This window comes from Meleagris gallopavo, chromosome 8, assembly GCF_905368555.1.
Source record: "Meleagris gallopavo chromosome 8, MGAL_WU_HG_1.1, whole genome shotgun sequence".
Lineage (NCBI taxonomy): Eukaryota > Metazoa > Chordata > Aves > Galliformes > Phasianidae > Meleagris > Meleagris gallopavo.
The window spans coordinates 4,596,097-4,611,438 of NC_139411.1; the positions used below are offsets into that span (position 1 = coordinate 4,596,097).

General features: G+C 44.0%; 1 protein-coding gene across 2 annotated transcripts; it reads left to right on the forward strand.

Moving 5' to 3' along the window:
* The first annotated feature begins 2,207 nt into the window (after positions 1–2,207).
* Positions 2,208–9,148, forward strand: LOC100542016 (lipase member M-like). Of its 2 annotated transcripts, XM_031554343.2 has the most exons (11): positions 2,208–2,319; positions 2,839–2,988; positions 3,931–4,020; positions 4,544–4,709; positions 5,644–5,842; positions 6,348–6,457; positions 6,849–6,985; positions 7,185–7,328; positions 7,948–8,019; positions 8,423–8,488; positions 8,828–9,148. In XM_031554343.2, the coding sequence occupies exons 3-11, from the start codon at positions 3,937–3,939 to the stop codon at positions 9,059–9,061; spliced, it is 1,212 nt and encodes a 403-aa protein (XP_031410203.2). In that variant the 5' UTR covers positions 2,208–2,319; positions 2,839–2,988; positions 3,931–3,936; the 3' UTR covers positions 9,062–9,148. The 2 variants fall into 2 exon arrangements, with proteins under 2 accessions (XP_031410203.2, XP_085085547.1); XM_085229421.1 differs by lacking the exons at positions 2,208–2,319; positions 2,839–2,988 and having other exon boundaries at positions 3,691–4,020.
* Positions 9,149–15,342: the final 6,194 nt, after the last annotated feature.

The window sequence follows — 15,342 nt, forward strand, 5'->3', positions numbered from 1 at the left end:
CTCCAGTGAGACCTCATTACAACCTTCCAATATTTAAAGGAAAATTATAAACAGGAGGGAAAAGAACTTTTTTATACAGTTAGATAGTGATAGGCTAAAAGAAGCAGCAGTGAGCTTCATTACCAACTAGAGCATGTGGAGGGAACTATGAAGAGACTTACTTCTGGCTTCCACCATACTGTGTCTCCTCCACTTTCTGAGAGATGCATAGCCAAACTACAGGTGGTACTGGGGAACAAATGCCCTGTACCCTGGCTTCCATCACCACCTCCACCTGCTGAGCTCACCTGAGCTCTGCTGTGGGCTACAGATGTGGGGTGACCAATTTCGAGTTCCTCTCTCAAGTGCTTTCACAGCACCCCCTGCTGTCCAGAACGTCCCTCTTCCTTAGAACATCACCGTCCCAGAACGCTCAGTCCAAGACTTCTGCGTTTATGAGACCAGACAGCGGCTGGCCAAAGAGCAAGTCGTTCTGAGCAATTTAGGAAAGAGCAACTAAAATGCCTTTGGGCACTCTTGGACCTTGCAAGTCTGTGAGGAGAAAGGGTGCTTGGTGGCCTTCTTTCTCCAAAGTCTCCTGCCCCTGTGCGGGCTCCTGGTGTTGGTGGCCCTACAGAAAGCCCCTCCAAGAGCAGAAGGCTTAGCAAACATTGCTGTCAACTTGATCTGATTTGGTTTTTGTCAAAGGAGAGATGCTGGCTTTAGCTTCTTTTCCAAAGGTTGTATATCTTTAAAAAATAAAAATAAAAAATTGCATTCAAAGCATGCTTTCAAATGGCAACGACAGCTTCAAAGCTTTGAAAAAAAAAATCTTGAGAAAACTGAAGTTCAAAGAATGTACACATCCTAAAATCTCTGAGAACTCGATTTCAGAACTCAAAACAGTTCAAACTTTCCTTATGCCCTAGTGGCTACCAACAAGGCAGCTGGCAGTCAGAAACAGCTTTTGCTGAGCCCTGAGTGTCCATGAGGTAAAGGAGTTTTTCCTATTAGTTCAGTGGCTCTTTGCTGGTTCACAGCCAGACAGAAGTCATGTCCCCCTGCACTATAGGCAGATAAAACCTACATGTGCAAGACATTCGCACCAATTCACATCAGTCCTGCAGGGATCTGATATGTTCCAGTGATTATGAAGCAGTCCAAATGTTTGATTTGTGGATGCCTTCAAACTAAGCCCTTTCTTTCTCTTCCTTTTGGTAGGCTTTGATTGTTGTTAGAGGAAAACAAGATATATTTTGCAACTTATAAGATGAGCTTGGCTTTTAAGTTTAGAATTATTTATTTTATATTGATTTTGTAGAGGATTTATTTTTAGTTGTTGTTTTGGACAAGTAAGAGAAATACAACATTTATCCAGTAACAAATACAAACAACAGGAAAAATAAGGAAAAAAAGTTTTTTTTTTTTTTTTTAGAAGAAAGGATAAAAATATCAACAAATTTGTCAGGTCGAAGCTGCAGTTGTTGGATACAAACCCCTTCTGCAACGCTATGGATGACTGGATATGCAAACGCAGCCTAGATGTCCCATCCACTACAGGCTGCAGCACGCAGTCTTATTTCAGCAGATGGCAGATAAGCCTCTGAGCAAGCTGATGCTGATGCTTCAGGAGATCTCAGTAGCTGATTTTATGGGCTCGTTCATGTCCTAAGAGCCCATGCAATAATTCTTGGCTTGTTGGGGTCATTCTGGAGGCTTTCCAGCCCGATGCTATCAGTGCTTTAGGAAGACCAGGATTTATTTGTGGGGCTGCAGTGCTGGCAGTGAGATATGGGCAGGGAATGGGACAGAAGGGTTGGGGAAAATGCTCTGTCCTGGTAATGCAGCAGCCTTGGCAGATGTACCGGACCATGTCTGGAAAGTCCCCATCCCACAGTAAGAGTGCATCCAGACTGTGCGCCCTGGGCTGGAAAGCGCTGGGAGCACAAGGTTCAGCTCCTCTGCTCTCCTTCCATCAGGCTCAAGTAATATGGGAAGTAATACAGCTCCATACGTGGTGAGAGGGACCAGGAGAGGCCATAGATAGGTCAAGAGTGTCCATAGCTGGGCCAGAAGAGCCTGTAGCCAGGCCAGGAGTCTGATGGCCTCTCCCCAAAAGAAAGGTGAATTATGTCTCGTCTTGACAGGTGCTGGGAGGCAGGAGGCGTGGTTTCTCACCTTCACATTCTTGATCCTGTTTTTCTGCCTTTCCTCCTTTCCGCACAGGGACAAATCAGATTTGGATCTGACTCACTATTCGTAGAGGTGAGGCTCGGAGGGCTCCTGGCTCTGCCTCAGCTCGTCTGTGGTGAAAAGCAGTGCTTACAGCTCAGGATTGAGGTGAGCTTGATATTTAGGCTTCCCAAAGAGCTCATGCCTGTCCTTTAGCAAGAGTTGCTTGGCCAGACCTGTCAAGTATCAACAACAGGAGAGGGAATGGAGTCAGATGAAGCCCCAGAGTGTGCTGCTCCCTGAAAGCCAGTTTGCTGCAATGTGCAGGTGTGTGGGCAGCTTGGTGAGGAGCGGAGGCATCTTGGAAGGCAGTGCTGCCAAAAATCCACCCGCAGCCCACGCTGTCTCTACAAAGAGTGTCTTCAGCCAGTGTGAACATACAGGTGGGAGCACAGGGCAGCTTCATCCCAGTCCCTTCCCTCTCCATACAGCAGATCCACACCAATGCAGGTGGAGAGTGGTCTGAGGGCAGCATATTGGCTCCACTGAGGTCACAGGCAACACTGGATTATGCTGTGCTGCATCAGATGGGAATAACCAATTTGTTACAGCTCTTGCCTGTTCTTCAGCAAAATATTCCCACGCAAGCCCATGTCAGAGGGGTTTCTCATTCCAGACTGATTCCAGCCCTCAGGTAAATTACACCCTAGTGGAAGAAAGGATTAGGGGAGAAGTGACCCGTGGCACTCCTGGCTGCACAGAGCAGAGAGGATAACAGCTTGGCAAGAGCGGACCTGAGGAAAGAAGGAATCCATCCTACTGAAGCTGACCCAACAGGTAATGCTCCCTGCTTTGATGTCTGGGGGTCAAGAACATGCTGGTGAGTGGGGTTTCCCTTTGCTAATCCTTTTGGGGTTCACCGGGGGCTGCTGAGAGAAGTGTCCTTAGGGTTTAACTTCACAGAAGGAATGTTTTCCCTGGATGGTCATCCCGTGCCAGGCTCTTCTTTTGAATTTGCATAGTATTCCTGTGACGTTGCATCCCAGAAATTCTTTCTGATTCTTTCTGTCCATCCTTGCTATGCTTTTTGATACAAGCAAAGAGAGCAGTGCAAGCTGCTGTCTGTGGCCAAGAAGATATTTTGCAAGTGGGATGGATGCAGCATATGGGCATGCCAATGCCAGTCCACCTGTGAGTTTGGCTGGTGCTTGACACAGCTCTTTTTCCAGACTTGAAAAACCTGCAAAATTCTATTTTGAAACCAGAGCAAATCCAGTGTGTCCTACTCTCTAAAATCCTACCTTCAACTCTAACAAGCACCTACCAAAAAGTTTATATTATGAACAAAGCCTCTATTATCCTGAAATTTAAAAGTGAGTAATCTACTTTTGACTGGTTCAATTAGCAAATAATCTATTCTTCTGACTATCCAAAACATCAGTTAAGATGTGGAGTCCCCTCAAAGACCAGATTTTCTCCAATAGGTAAAGATGTATAAACAGATGTGAATGTGCATGTAAGTTATTTTTCTAAATAAAAGGATCTGACTTAGAACATGTGGTTAAAATGAGATGTGGTTTAGACTCTGGCATTATTCAACATTGCTCAAGATAAGCACATTTTTTAGAACAATTTGGAGAATTTCGACTTGAAAATTATCTATCTAGGGATTGTGTTAATATCCTAATAAAAGTATAGCACTTGTCAAATGCCATCCCTATCTTCTATGTCAGTGAAATCAATGTCTTGTCTGTTCGCCGTGTTGATGATATTTTGCAGAGAACCATGATGTGGCTGTTCATCGCCATTACTTACTTAATCTGTATTACTGAAAGTTCCAGTGCAAGCCCTGAGGTGTCTATGGACGTTGTAAGTCTTGACTTCCCTCTGCTCTTTTCCTGTTGTCATCCGTTCCCCTAAAAAGCCGAAATCTTGGGCATGCAAGTTATTTACTGTCATGGCCTAAGTAAGACCTATGGTCTCTGCACGTGCACCTTTACCAGGGTTTGAGACGGGGGTTTATTAAAGCTTTGAGATTTACAGCAGACTTTTTAGGGAGCTGAGCTAGGTGAACAGGTTTGGTCCAAGCTTGGAACTTTGCTTTTGTTGCTGCCTGGCTCTTCACAAGCACTGACTGCAAAATAAAAGTCAGTTGTGGGCCCTTCTTTACCAGACCTGTTCAGGGAGTTTGAGAAACTTGCTGCTGCCAAAGGTTTTCGCTGAAGTCACGGTGTTTACACAGTGTGGGTGGAAAGGACGCTGGGAGGTCACTGTTCCAATCTCCTGCTGACAGCACTGTCTTTGGGTCGGGGCATCCATTGCTTGGTGTGGCACTGCTCTGGGATGGAGATCCCCTGAGGATCTGTCCAATGTTGTCATTCCCTTTCTGTAGGGTGAAATTGTTCACTACCACGGGTACCCCTATGAGGAGCATGAAGTGGTGACAGAAGATGGCTATTACCTTACCTTACAGAGGATTCCTCATGGCAAAGACAATTCTGGAAGCTCGAGTGCCTCCCATGAAGCAGAAACACCGGGATCCAGCATGTTCTGCCACCGTAAGTGCCACAAGAAGGTCTGCTGGGCCCTGGGGCCCCAAAAACATTCCTTGGTTGGAGGAGGCCAAGAGTAGGGCTTCGTCACCATTGGCTGGGTCCTCAGTGAAGCATCCCTGCAGAGATGCCCCTCAAGAGAGAAAGAAAAGCAGATGCCAACCGTGCCAACTTTGTTGGTCCTGTGGGAACTACTGCAAAGAGGAATAGAATGATAAGGAAAATTAATAGGGCAAAGAAATCTCATCCCAGACTTTCAAAGCCAGCGAAATCCATGATGTGAGGCACAAGGGAAGCTGGATTATGGACCCATGTACTGAGTGAAGGTATTCCTGGTGGAGCAGTTATGAGTCATTTATTAGCTATAATAAACCTCACGTCCAATCTGATGCTATCTCACCATTTTGATGGCTTTCTTGCCATCACTTGCATCACTTGCACCACTGTTTCAAAGTGGAGAGGGTAATGTCCCAGTCTTGGCAGGCTGTCACTCTCCTGGGAAAATGGGAGAATTGGAATATGAACTTGACAAGTAAGTATAAAAAGCAGCCAGATTTCCATTCAAGTCCTCAGCTGCCCGGGGCAGAAATGTAGGTCTTATACTGAGTGTCCAAAAAAAATTACCCCTTTTCACCAGGGGTTGGAGCAAAGAGGTCCTTTCCAAACTAAATCTTTTTATACACGCTTCTACTCTATAGCAGTTCAGGCTTTTTTGACCCCTCATCAAAAAGTTCTTAACTGGGATCTGGGATCTGCCATATGGCAAGCAGAAATGAGTGGAGGTTCTCTTGGGTCCCCCGAGTACCTATGTCCTTGTGACAGGACTGTGCTGTGCACCGTAGTCAATTCTCCATTGGGATGGTGCCAAAAAGTTATCTGAAGTGTAAATAGTGACTTATGTTAGCAGCTGGAGAAAACAATCTTTTGCTTCTTCTTTCAGCTCCTAAACCTGCAGTGCTCCTGCAGCATGGCCTGGTGTTGGAGGGCAGTAACTGGGTTACAAACCTGCCCAACAGAAGCCTGGGCTTCATCCTTGCGGATGCTGGCTATGATGTCTGGATAGGAAACAGCAGGGGGAACAGCTGGTCACGAAAGCACAAAGAGTTTGAATTTCACAGTGAGAAATATTCATCTTACAGGTATTTTAATCGAAGCTGCAGAAATGCCACTAGATCTTCCTGGGAGTGCTTTTGGAAAGGCGGACGGAATCTGGTGCTTTCTGTTAGGCTCTGATCCTGGTCCTGCAGTTTCCCTAAGCTGAAGAAGTGGCTCCATCACTAAGATCCAATCAGAGTGCCTGTGTCTGCCCCAGCCCTAGCCAGCTCTCCAAATAGCGTTTCCCTAACACAGCCTGTCAATTGTACTCACAGCTCTTTTAGCCTTTTCCTGCAAAAAAATTATTGCTCCAAAGTGTCCATGGAGCTTCTGGGACTCCTCCAAGTGATAGGGGCAGATGATACTTTCCAGAGTAAATGTACTACTATTTTATGGGGACAAATAGCAAATAAACATTGCCATTCAGCAGTGGTAGCACAGATCCTGCAAACATGCTGGTGGGAATGCCATTTTGCAAAAGCTGTCGTATGCCTGTCACCCTCAGTGTTCAAGATCAGCAACAGTAATTTGTTTATGTCTCCACTGCAGCTTTCATGAGATGGCCATGTATGATCTTCCAGCAACAATCAACTATATTCTGCAGAAAACAGGACAGGAGCAGTTATACTACGTGGCTTATTCTCAAGGCACTACCACAGGTACTTACAAGGGCACAGGATTTAAGTGGGTAAAAATTTGCATTAATGGAAAAAATTTTGAGTGTTGGTGGTCCAAAACTGGTTATGACAATGACTTTTGATGTATGCCACCACTGTTAGAACCTTAAGAAGGGGCTGTGGAAGCTGCAGATGGACTCAACAGTCAAGCTGGGATCTGAAATGCATCAGCAGTGAAGGGTCCCAGTCAGGACACCAACATGCCCTCATATCTGCATGTTCCAGGACATCAGCATGCTCCAGGGGTTCTTACAATGGACACAGGAATTTCAAGTCAAAAATCATGCATAAATAGCAGGGCATGGTCTAATTCTTAAGTCAAAACTCATGCATAAGTAGCAGGGCAGGGTCTAATTCTTTTTCACTCCTACAGGTTTCATTGCATTTTCTTCCATTCCTGAGCTGGATCGCAAAATTAAGATGTTTTTTGCCCTGGCTCCTATCACCACAAGTTCAAATATGAAGTCACCCTTGGTCAGAGTGTTTGATCTTCCTGAGGGTCTGATTAAGGTGGGTCCTCCCTTGACACTCCTCTGGTTCCATAGACAAAACCTAGTTCTTAGGTTTCCTGAGCAGGGTCAGCTGCACAACACAAGGGTCCAGGTTTTCATCATCTCCATTATGAGTGCTGTCCTGGCTCTGCAAGCTTTCCTCCAAGTGCTGCTGAAGTATTGTGAACCACAACAACCAATGCCTTTGAACTTCACAGCTCATCTTAGGACGCACGGTGGTCTTTGATAAGGATGAGATCCTGAAGCAAGTGACATCCCATTTGTGCAGCTACACGCTCTTTAAAAGCTTTTGCTCCTTGGTCCTGTACTTGCCTGGTGGGTTCACCAACAGCTTAAACGTGGTACGTATCCTCCAGATTACTTCTGAAGTGATCCAGTTTTCTGTTGTTAGAGCCTAGTGTGGATGTGCAGTCAGGAAAAGAACAATGTCCTGTTCTCATCAGCTTTTGGATATGGAGCAGACTGTGGGGCTGGCCACTCACACCACAGATCCCCAGAACAGAGATGGGGTGGGAGTTGATCTATTATTTCTCAAGGAAAGCGTTGATGTTATTCCTCAATTTCCCAAACAGGGAGTGCTTGAGAAATAACAAGGAGAATACTGTGATGTGTTGCACACTGTCTTTACAACACGGTCTGGATTACAAGAGACAGATTTCTATTTTGATTTGAAACCACGTACACTCGTAATGCGACCCAACATCCCATGAAAGTTGCTAGGCTCACTGAAGGGAGCTCTGTAGCACACTTCATGCTGCTGCCTTCAGTGTGGGTTTGCATGGTACAGGATTGAGTTGTGCCTTCACAGAGATAAGACAAAGTACTTTGTGCAAATAAGAGCCCCAGCTAGCCTGTGTGAGTAACAGCCACTTGTTGTGTGGCTAAAGGACTGGGTCAAACGTATTCCTCATGAGATTTCCCACTACACAGAGAATAAATGTCTCCAATGGTTTCTTGCAGAGCCGCATAGATGTCTACCTGTCCCACTACCCTGATTCAACATCCCTAAAAAACATGTTACATTGGCGCCAGGTAATATTTCCTCCTGCTGAATGAGAGCAACCAGGGCACACATTCTTCTATCTAAGCTGCCAAGAATCTCTTCTCAATACTCAGATATAATGCTTCATTACTTTACCTAGGTCTTGGATGTAAGCTAGGTGAACTGTGCATTTCTGTGGCTTCTGTGTCCCAAAAGACAAGGCACCTCCCCAAGTCGTGCTGTCCACCCTGAGGCAAAATGGAAATTTGATTTATGTCGATATCACAAGTGTTGTTCTGCTTCTATTCTTTCATGCTCTTAACAGAATAAGCAATCACAAATAGCCTCTCACTGATGTTTGAAGCTACCAGTTATCCTTCCTCACCCGCTTTTGTTTCTCTTGTGGTCCCCTGTAATACATGGAAAATTAACATAGCTCTCTTCCTCTTCTAGCTCTATCAAACAGGGGAATTCAAATATTATGATTATGGCAGTGACAACATGCTTCACTACAACCAGGTAAGAGAAATCCATTCTTATTTGTCGGTTTAAAAAACAAAACAAAACAAAAATTCAAACGTAAGTATTGCTGTGACTGAGACCTAATTTTATGGGATTTACCTTGCATGATCATATAGGATTGCACCTTTCTTACACTAGGGGGTTGAATGATGCCATTCGCTGATGACTTCTCGAAATTCTGGTAAAAAGTATCGGAGTTCAAGGCATAGTTAGGACCTCCATTGACATCCCATTTATTGAGAGAGAAAGGAAATCCTAAGCAGCAATCAAGAGTACTTTATATTTTCATTCTGCCTGTGACTTCCCAGACCTTAGGCAATGTTATTCATTTTCCAGAGCACGCCGCCCTTCTATGAGCTGGAAAATATGAAAGCACCACTTGCTGCATGGTTTGGTGGCAAGGACTGGATTTCTGCCCCTGAAGATGTAAATATAACACTGCCTCGTATAACCAACGTGGCGTACAAAAAGTACATTCCTGAATTTGTCCACTTTGATTTTCTTTGGGGTATGCAAGTATATGAACAAATATACAAAGAAATTCTTGAACTGATGAAGAAGAATGCCTAGAGGTGGGATAGTCACAGTAATTGCTGATTTCTCCTTTACCTTTGGGTATTTTCTCCTTTACCTTCTTTATGTGAAAAAAAAAGGGGAGAGGGGGTTGGGGAAAGGGGGAAGGGTCATTGAGGTGCTGCACTTGTGGGTTTATGTCAGTCTGGCAAGTGAGGAAAATTGGCTAATCCAATGATCATAGAATTGTGTAGGATTTAAGTTAAGTAAGTAGGTAGAGATCCTTGAAGGAGTTGGGCATGGCCTTTGGGCTCCGAGCCTTTCATGCTCATGGATTTCCAGACAGAAGCAGTTTCTGTGGAGCTCCTGACCAGTGTTTGGGCTCTGGATGTTCCCAGCTGCAAACAGCAGCACAGCTCTGCTCTGTCCTGGATGCTGATGTTTCACCAGTTGGGATCACTGTCCCAAGAAGCTAGAAGCTATCTGCCCGGTGACAATTACAAGAGCTGGAAGATGCTGATGCGGATAAGCCTAAACTTGATCATGCGTAACAGGGTTTTCAATGAGATCTACCAAGAAAGACCACTTTGCATCCTTTTAAGTACTATTCCCAGGGTACAGTCCCAGGTGGAAAATTCAGTTTTGCTGAATTTCAGGAAATGCTGTTGTCTTCCTCATGTGTAAGAGAGAAGAAGAGTCTGGTGGAAGCCTATAATGAGTCCAACTCTGTTTTCAGCTTCTGGATTACACTCTGTGGTAAGATACTGATTAGGGGAAGAATTGTGAATTTGCCTGTTTGTGTAATTATATCTTAAAATATGTCTAGGAGGAAGCATGGCAAAGGATAAGGCCCTTTTTCCAAATACATGTATAAAAATTAATAATAAAGTAAGATAGGGTCCACCGGGCTCTGTGTGATTGTACTGCCTTAAACCTCTGGGGCAACATGGAGATTTTCAGCACAGATCTCTTGCTGCATGAGGGTGAGGGACGAGGCAGGTTGCAGGCAGCAGTCTGGAGGCTTAGAAAGGATAAGGAGCACAACATGGCCACTCTCCAAAGACAAACTGTGGGTCCAAGCAGCATGCTTTCACCCAAGTATCTGGAAAGGGTGGGATGGGGCTGCTGATGCACATTGCTTTCGGCAAGCTGCAGCAGAGTCTGTTAGAGTCTAAGGAAATCATCAAAAGTATAAAGATGTTCACTTTCTATCCCTAGAGCTAGTACTGACAAACAGGACTGGTCAAGGTGTTCTTGAGGTGTAGCAAACAAGCTATAGGTTACATATGATCTATAGATTAATGGAACCATTGAATGGTTTGGCTGAAGGACATTACTGAATATCTACCTACTAATCCTGCCATGGGCAGGGACATCTCCCACCTGACCAGGTTGCCCAGGACCACATCTAGCCAGGCCTTGAGACCCTCCAGGGAAGGAGCATCCACAACTTTTCTGGGCAGCCTGTTCCAGGGCCTCACCATCCTCTGAGTAAAGTTTTTCTTCCTCATATTTAATCTAAATCTCCACACTCTTAGTTCAAAGCTGTTACCCCTTATTCCATCATTACACTCCCTGATAGACTCCCTCTCAAGGTTTCCTGTAGGCCCCTTTAGGTACTGGAGGGAGCTAAAGTGATTAGCTACCTCACTTTTTATTTTTGTAATGACACCCTTTTCTGTGTAATTAGTTATTTCGTGCTGGGCTCTGCCTTAAAGCAGCATTCCTCCAGTAATGCATTGTGTTCATGCAGTGAATGAGCATGCAAACACATGAAGAGTTTCCTACCCTTGCAATTAGACATCCAGACTTTTGAATAGCTTGTAAAAACTTATATATTTTAATTAAAAATTACTAAATTTTAAAGTCTGAAAGTTCCTAAGAATTGCAGTGTTTCGGCTCTTTTTCATTCTGTTCGTTCTTCAATGTTTCTTCCAGTTCTGTATTCATCCAAGACAAAGTTCATATTGCACTGTTTCAATCCATTCCCATGGTGGAGTGTTCTGGTGAAATTCTTTCCAAACCAGGGTCTGAAAGTTCCAGATGGAACTGGTACTTGTTTGTTAAAGGTTCAGCAATTGCTAAGACGGTGCATTTTGAAAGAAAAGAAAACAGTGAATAATCAAGGTGCTTGCAACATAAATATTCTGATGTTCTGTCATCTCTAATTGCCTCAGTCAATAAAAGGGTTTTCTGGAGAGCTGTGCTGGTCTTGCAAGGACTGGAGCCCTTGCTCATCTCAAGCCTGTTGTTTTGGGGCTAGAGTTTTCTCTCATAAGAACAAGGACATCCAGGCACCTTGCTCCCCATGTGAATGTCTTGAGACTGTTTATCCTCCTTGTGTGACCAAACATCAGCCATACACCCGCACACGTGAAGGATATTGGTCATGTAGCCACTGACTTAACCTTCTTCCAGATGTTCTCAGGCAGAACAAGTTTTGATCTGTTTATGTTTGGCATGAGAGGCAGGACAGGCTTAAAACTGTGTTACATCCCATTCAAAATACAGTAATTGCACCGTATTTTATGGCCTGTAATTTTCTATCATCATCACAATCAATGTGAAAAAAGCAGCAGGCTCATGTGCTTAGCTGTGTCCACACAGAAGGCGTTTCATGAAGCCATTCTGGCTTGAGGATTACAGAGGCACAGGCTTGAAATGGAGATGCGCTTTTGTAAGTAATCCTAGGATTGTTTTGGTATCTAATTTAAGCAACTGACTGGTCTGTGGTGTTATTTAGAAACTAAATTTTACTGGGATTAATCTAGGACAGGGTTTCATCAAGTCATGTCAGATGGTGCACTGCCTTTTCATGTTGTTTTGATCCTTAACAGCAAGCCTGAAAAACATCATCTGCAGTCACTGGCATTTCTGAGAAGATTCAGGCTGAATCTGAATCTTCTGAGAAGATTCAATTCATTCTCTTGAGGACACGTGTCTTTCTTAACGTAGGAACCATGAGCAATTTCTGTGTTATTTCCTATGTTATTTCCAAGACTGTTAGATAAGTGCTTGAAGACAGACTGGGTAGTTGGTCCCCGAGACTTGTGGTTTTGTGTGTTGGTACTTTAAGCAGATGGGAACTGTATGTGCCCATGACAAGTTATGGTTAGCCAAGATCACGGTCAGATATAACCACCTTCGATGCTCTTCACCAGCCTGAGTAGGTCTCTGCTCCTGACTGCTGCAATTTGTCCCAGTCTGTAACATGGGGGGGTTGCTGTTTCCTGAATTGCCTTGATCCTAAGTTAGTCTTTTTCCATCAATAATTCATCAACAAAAAAGGTCCAAGAGCAAATTTGAAAAAATAATATTTTAGTAATATTACTAATTATTAAATTTTCTGAAGTGCTCAGGTCTGCTCATGAACAGATCAATCTACTTTACTTTAAATATGCTTTAAAGCCAACTGTACAATTAGGAATGACCAGAGAAGCATAAGACATTCAGGGTTCTTCTGGGGTCACCCGAACACAGAATGAGGGGAAGAAAATAACAGAGAGAAATCCTGGGTAACCATATCACAATTATTTTGCAATAAGCCTTACAAAGCATGTGTGCATTTGTTGATTCAGTTTCACTACAGTGTATAAAATGATTGCATGAACAATTCTGGCAAGGCGTTGTGCAAATAATTCCCTATTACATCAAGCCTGACTATGCAACTCTAGCATGGGTAATGCCCCTATAAACTGTGTAATCAGAGATAATGGAGACAACGCAGTCGCATGGAGGGACTTTAAACAACGAGAGGTAACACCAGATAAACGCGATTTTCCTCACCAGTTTTTTTTGCTTGAGCAAGGTTCTTCAAGGATACTGACAGGGAATTATGTTTATCTGGCCAGGATTACACAACAGTTGATGTTCCCTTATTGCTGAAAAACAGAATTATGTTGTTTTTCTGAGCTCAGGATGCCAGGACCAGATGTCAGCTAGTAAAGTATCTCCCTATTCGTGTTTGCTTACCCTTATGCTTGGCAAGCGTCAGCATCGAGAAGGTACAACAAACACACTGAGCATACCACCTGGCAGCTTGCACATGTGCGAAAGCATCAGAAGCACGAGAGCAAGAGTTAGAGGAATGGCATGCACTGATTTCCAAGGATGTGATTAACAACAATCAAGCTGGTGAGAGCTGAGCAACATGTTGCTTGTGTTCTCATGTGCCACAGAGAAGGTGACTTGCTGGTAGAAGACATACACTTGACAACAGAATGGCAGCAGAGGGGATGCAGCATATCTCATGGGCTGTTCCTGTTACCCCATGAGGAGGACAAGTTACAATCCCAAACAAGAAAATGAAAGATACTCATCAGCAATGCTGTCTGAGATTTACAAAACTTGAAGTAAATAAGATTCAGAGGCAAAATATCACACCACAGTATCTTTCAATTCTTAAATGATCTCAGATGTCTGTCCAAGAACAAGCTGACCTTGGGACTTAAGAAGAACCCAGAAAGCACGCTGAGGACCCAACAGCTGGCAAGCCTTGCCTTCCATGTCACATGCAGGTGACCTTGGCCAGAGCACTTGGGCACACATATCTTGGCCCTGATGAGAATGAATATGTGATATGAATATATTGATTGATTCTTTACTTGCCTAGGAAGTCAAATAAAATGTCTTTCTGTTTCTAAACAGTCTTGCCTTTTCTTTCATTAGTTCCTACAACAGTACTGTACAAACGTCCCATGAGCATGATTATACAGTTTAATTTTAAGATGCCCATGATAGTCTACTTAATATTTGGTTATACGCCCTACCATGTATCAGGAGGCCCTGACATAGTAGGATAACACCACTGATGATTCACAGTTCTGCCAAATGGACACGCACAACAGTATCACAACAGTGCTATTCCTTTCTACACTTGCACCTGTATGTCAAAATGCCCAGCTCTGATCTGCCAATCTCAGAAATTACTGAAGTCTCCATTCTCAGTAAAAGGCTAGCTGCTCCTGGTTGGCAACTTCTCTTCTTCCTACCACAGATACAATAAGTACCAGTGCAAAATTTCATATTGCATCTCTAGCAATACTTACTATTAGTATCTGGTACCTCCCTGGATAGCTACTATCTAATGGAGGTAGAAGGCAAATAATTGTGGATGAAGTAGCTGACCATGCAAGTAAAATGCCTGTCTTGGTGCTGTGGAAGGAAACCAGAAGATAAAGGAGGAAAACACAAGCCATGTGGTGCTTTCTCCATCCACAGGGTATTTTTAAAAGTATTCTTGGGTTGCACAATGGAACTGTCCTCTACAAAAAGCTCATCTTATGTGGTGGGATGTTGGCGTACACAGGGTGGGGAAGACATTTTAAAAGCCCAAATGAGACCCAGGGATGAAGTAAGGTAATGAAACAGCAAAGGCTCTGGTCACACCCATTGTGGGGAAGGTAGCACCCCCACACACAGCTCCTTTATGTCAGCGGCTGAGTGCTGAGAGAAAATTAGAGTCTGGTGCATGGAATGGCATATGTGTTCTGTAGAAATGTGTCAGCTGAGTGTGCTTCGCAACATCAGAAGCCAACTTAATCCTTGTCCAGAAAATGTACACAAGCAGAGCACATGCTAGCCAGCAGGTTCTTCAGACAGCTACCAAGCAGATACAGAAAGGCATAAGTTACAACATCATGGGCTAAAGGTGGAGAAAGAGCACCATTGTTCTGTGCAATGCATAGCACTTCAGTCAAACAGGCATTGCATAAACTCTCCTCTGTTTTGCAGTCCATCTACAAGATGCTGAGGTTGGTGCTTTTCCAGAAAACACTGCAGAGATTTTGCGAGTTGCCTGTTGCTAATACAATATCCCTCGGGCCTAAGGGGTTTTGTGGAGGCCACCTGGGACTGCCACCCTGTGTTTCCCACTCAGGCAGCCAGCAAAGCCTGCCCAACACCTGGAGTGCCTATCAAGAGATCAGCATGCTGCTGTGGTCTTGCAAAGCTGCTAAACAGCTCAACATAACTGCTATTTGCTCCTGTTATCTTGAGTCCTCTGCTTGCCCCAGGAGCTCTTCTAGCATTCTCAGGAGTATCTAGAAGATAGGAAATTATCCTTTCCAAATGAAACATTCTGGCTTTTTTTTTTTTTTTTTGCAGCAGATATCATGACCTGAAGATGAAACTCCATAGCTGAAATTCCTTGCCACATAAGCCTGGCTGCTTTTGAAGATGTAATTCATTGCAAGCCCGAAAGGTATGATCATAAGACCAAGTAGAGGAAGTTATCAAAGATATGACCAGTGCATCCTTTAATTGAAGGACACATGATGTAGCCCAGCACAGTGCCGATGTAAAAAGACTCTGACACAGCACACTCTTTTTATTGCTGG

Excerpts from the sequence above, each read along its gene's own strand:
- LOC100542016 (XM_031554343.2), top strand. The coding sequence starts at position 3,937 with ATGATGTGGCTGTTCATCGCCATTACTTACTTAATCTGTATTACTGAA. Across the intron at positions 4,021-4,543 it reads CTGAGGTGTCTATGGACGTT|GGTGAAATTGTTCACTACCA; the intron begins GTAAGTCTTGAC and ends CCCTTTCTGTAG. Across the intron at positions 6,986-7,184 it reads TTCCTGAGGGTCTGATTAAG|CTCATCTTAGGACGCACGGT; the intron begins GTGGGTCCTCCC and ends TGAACTTCACAG.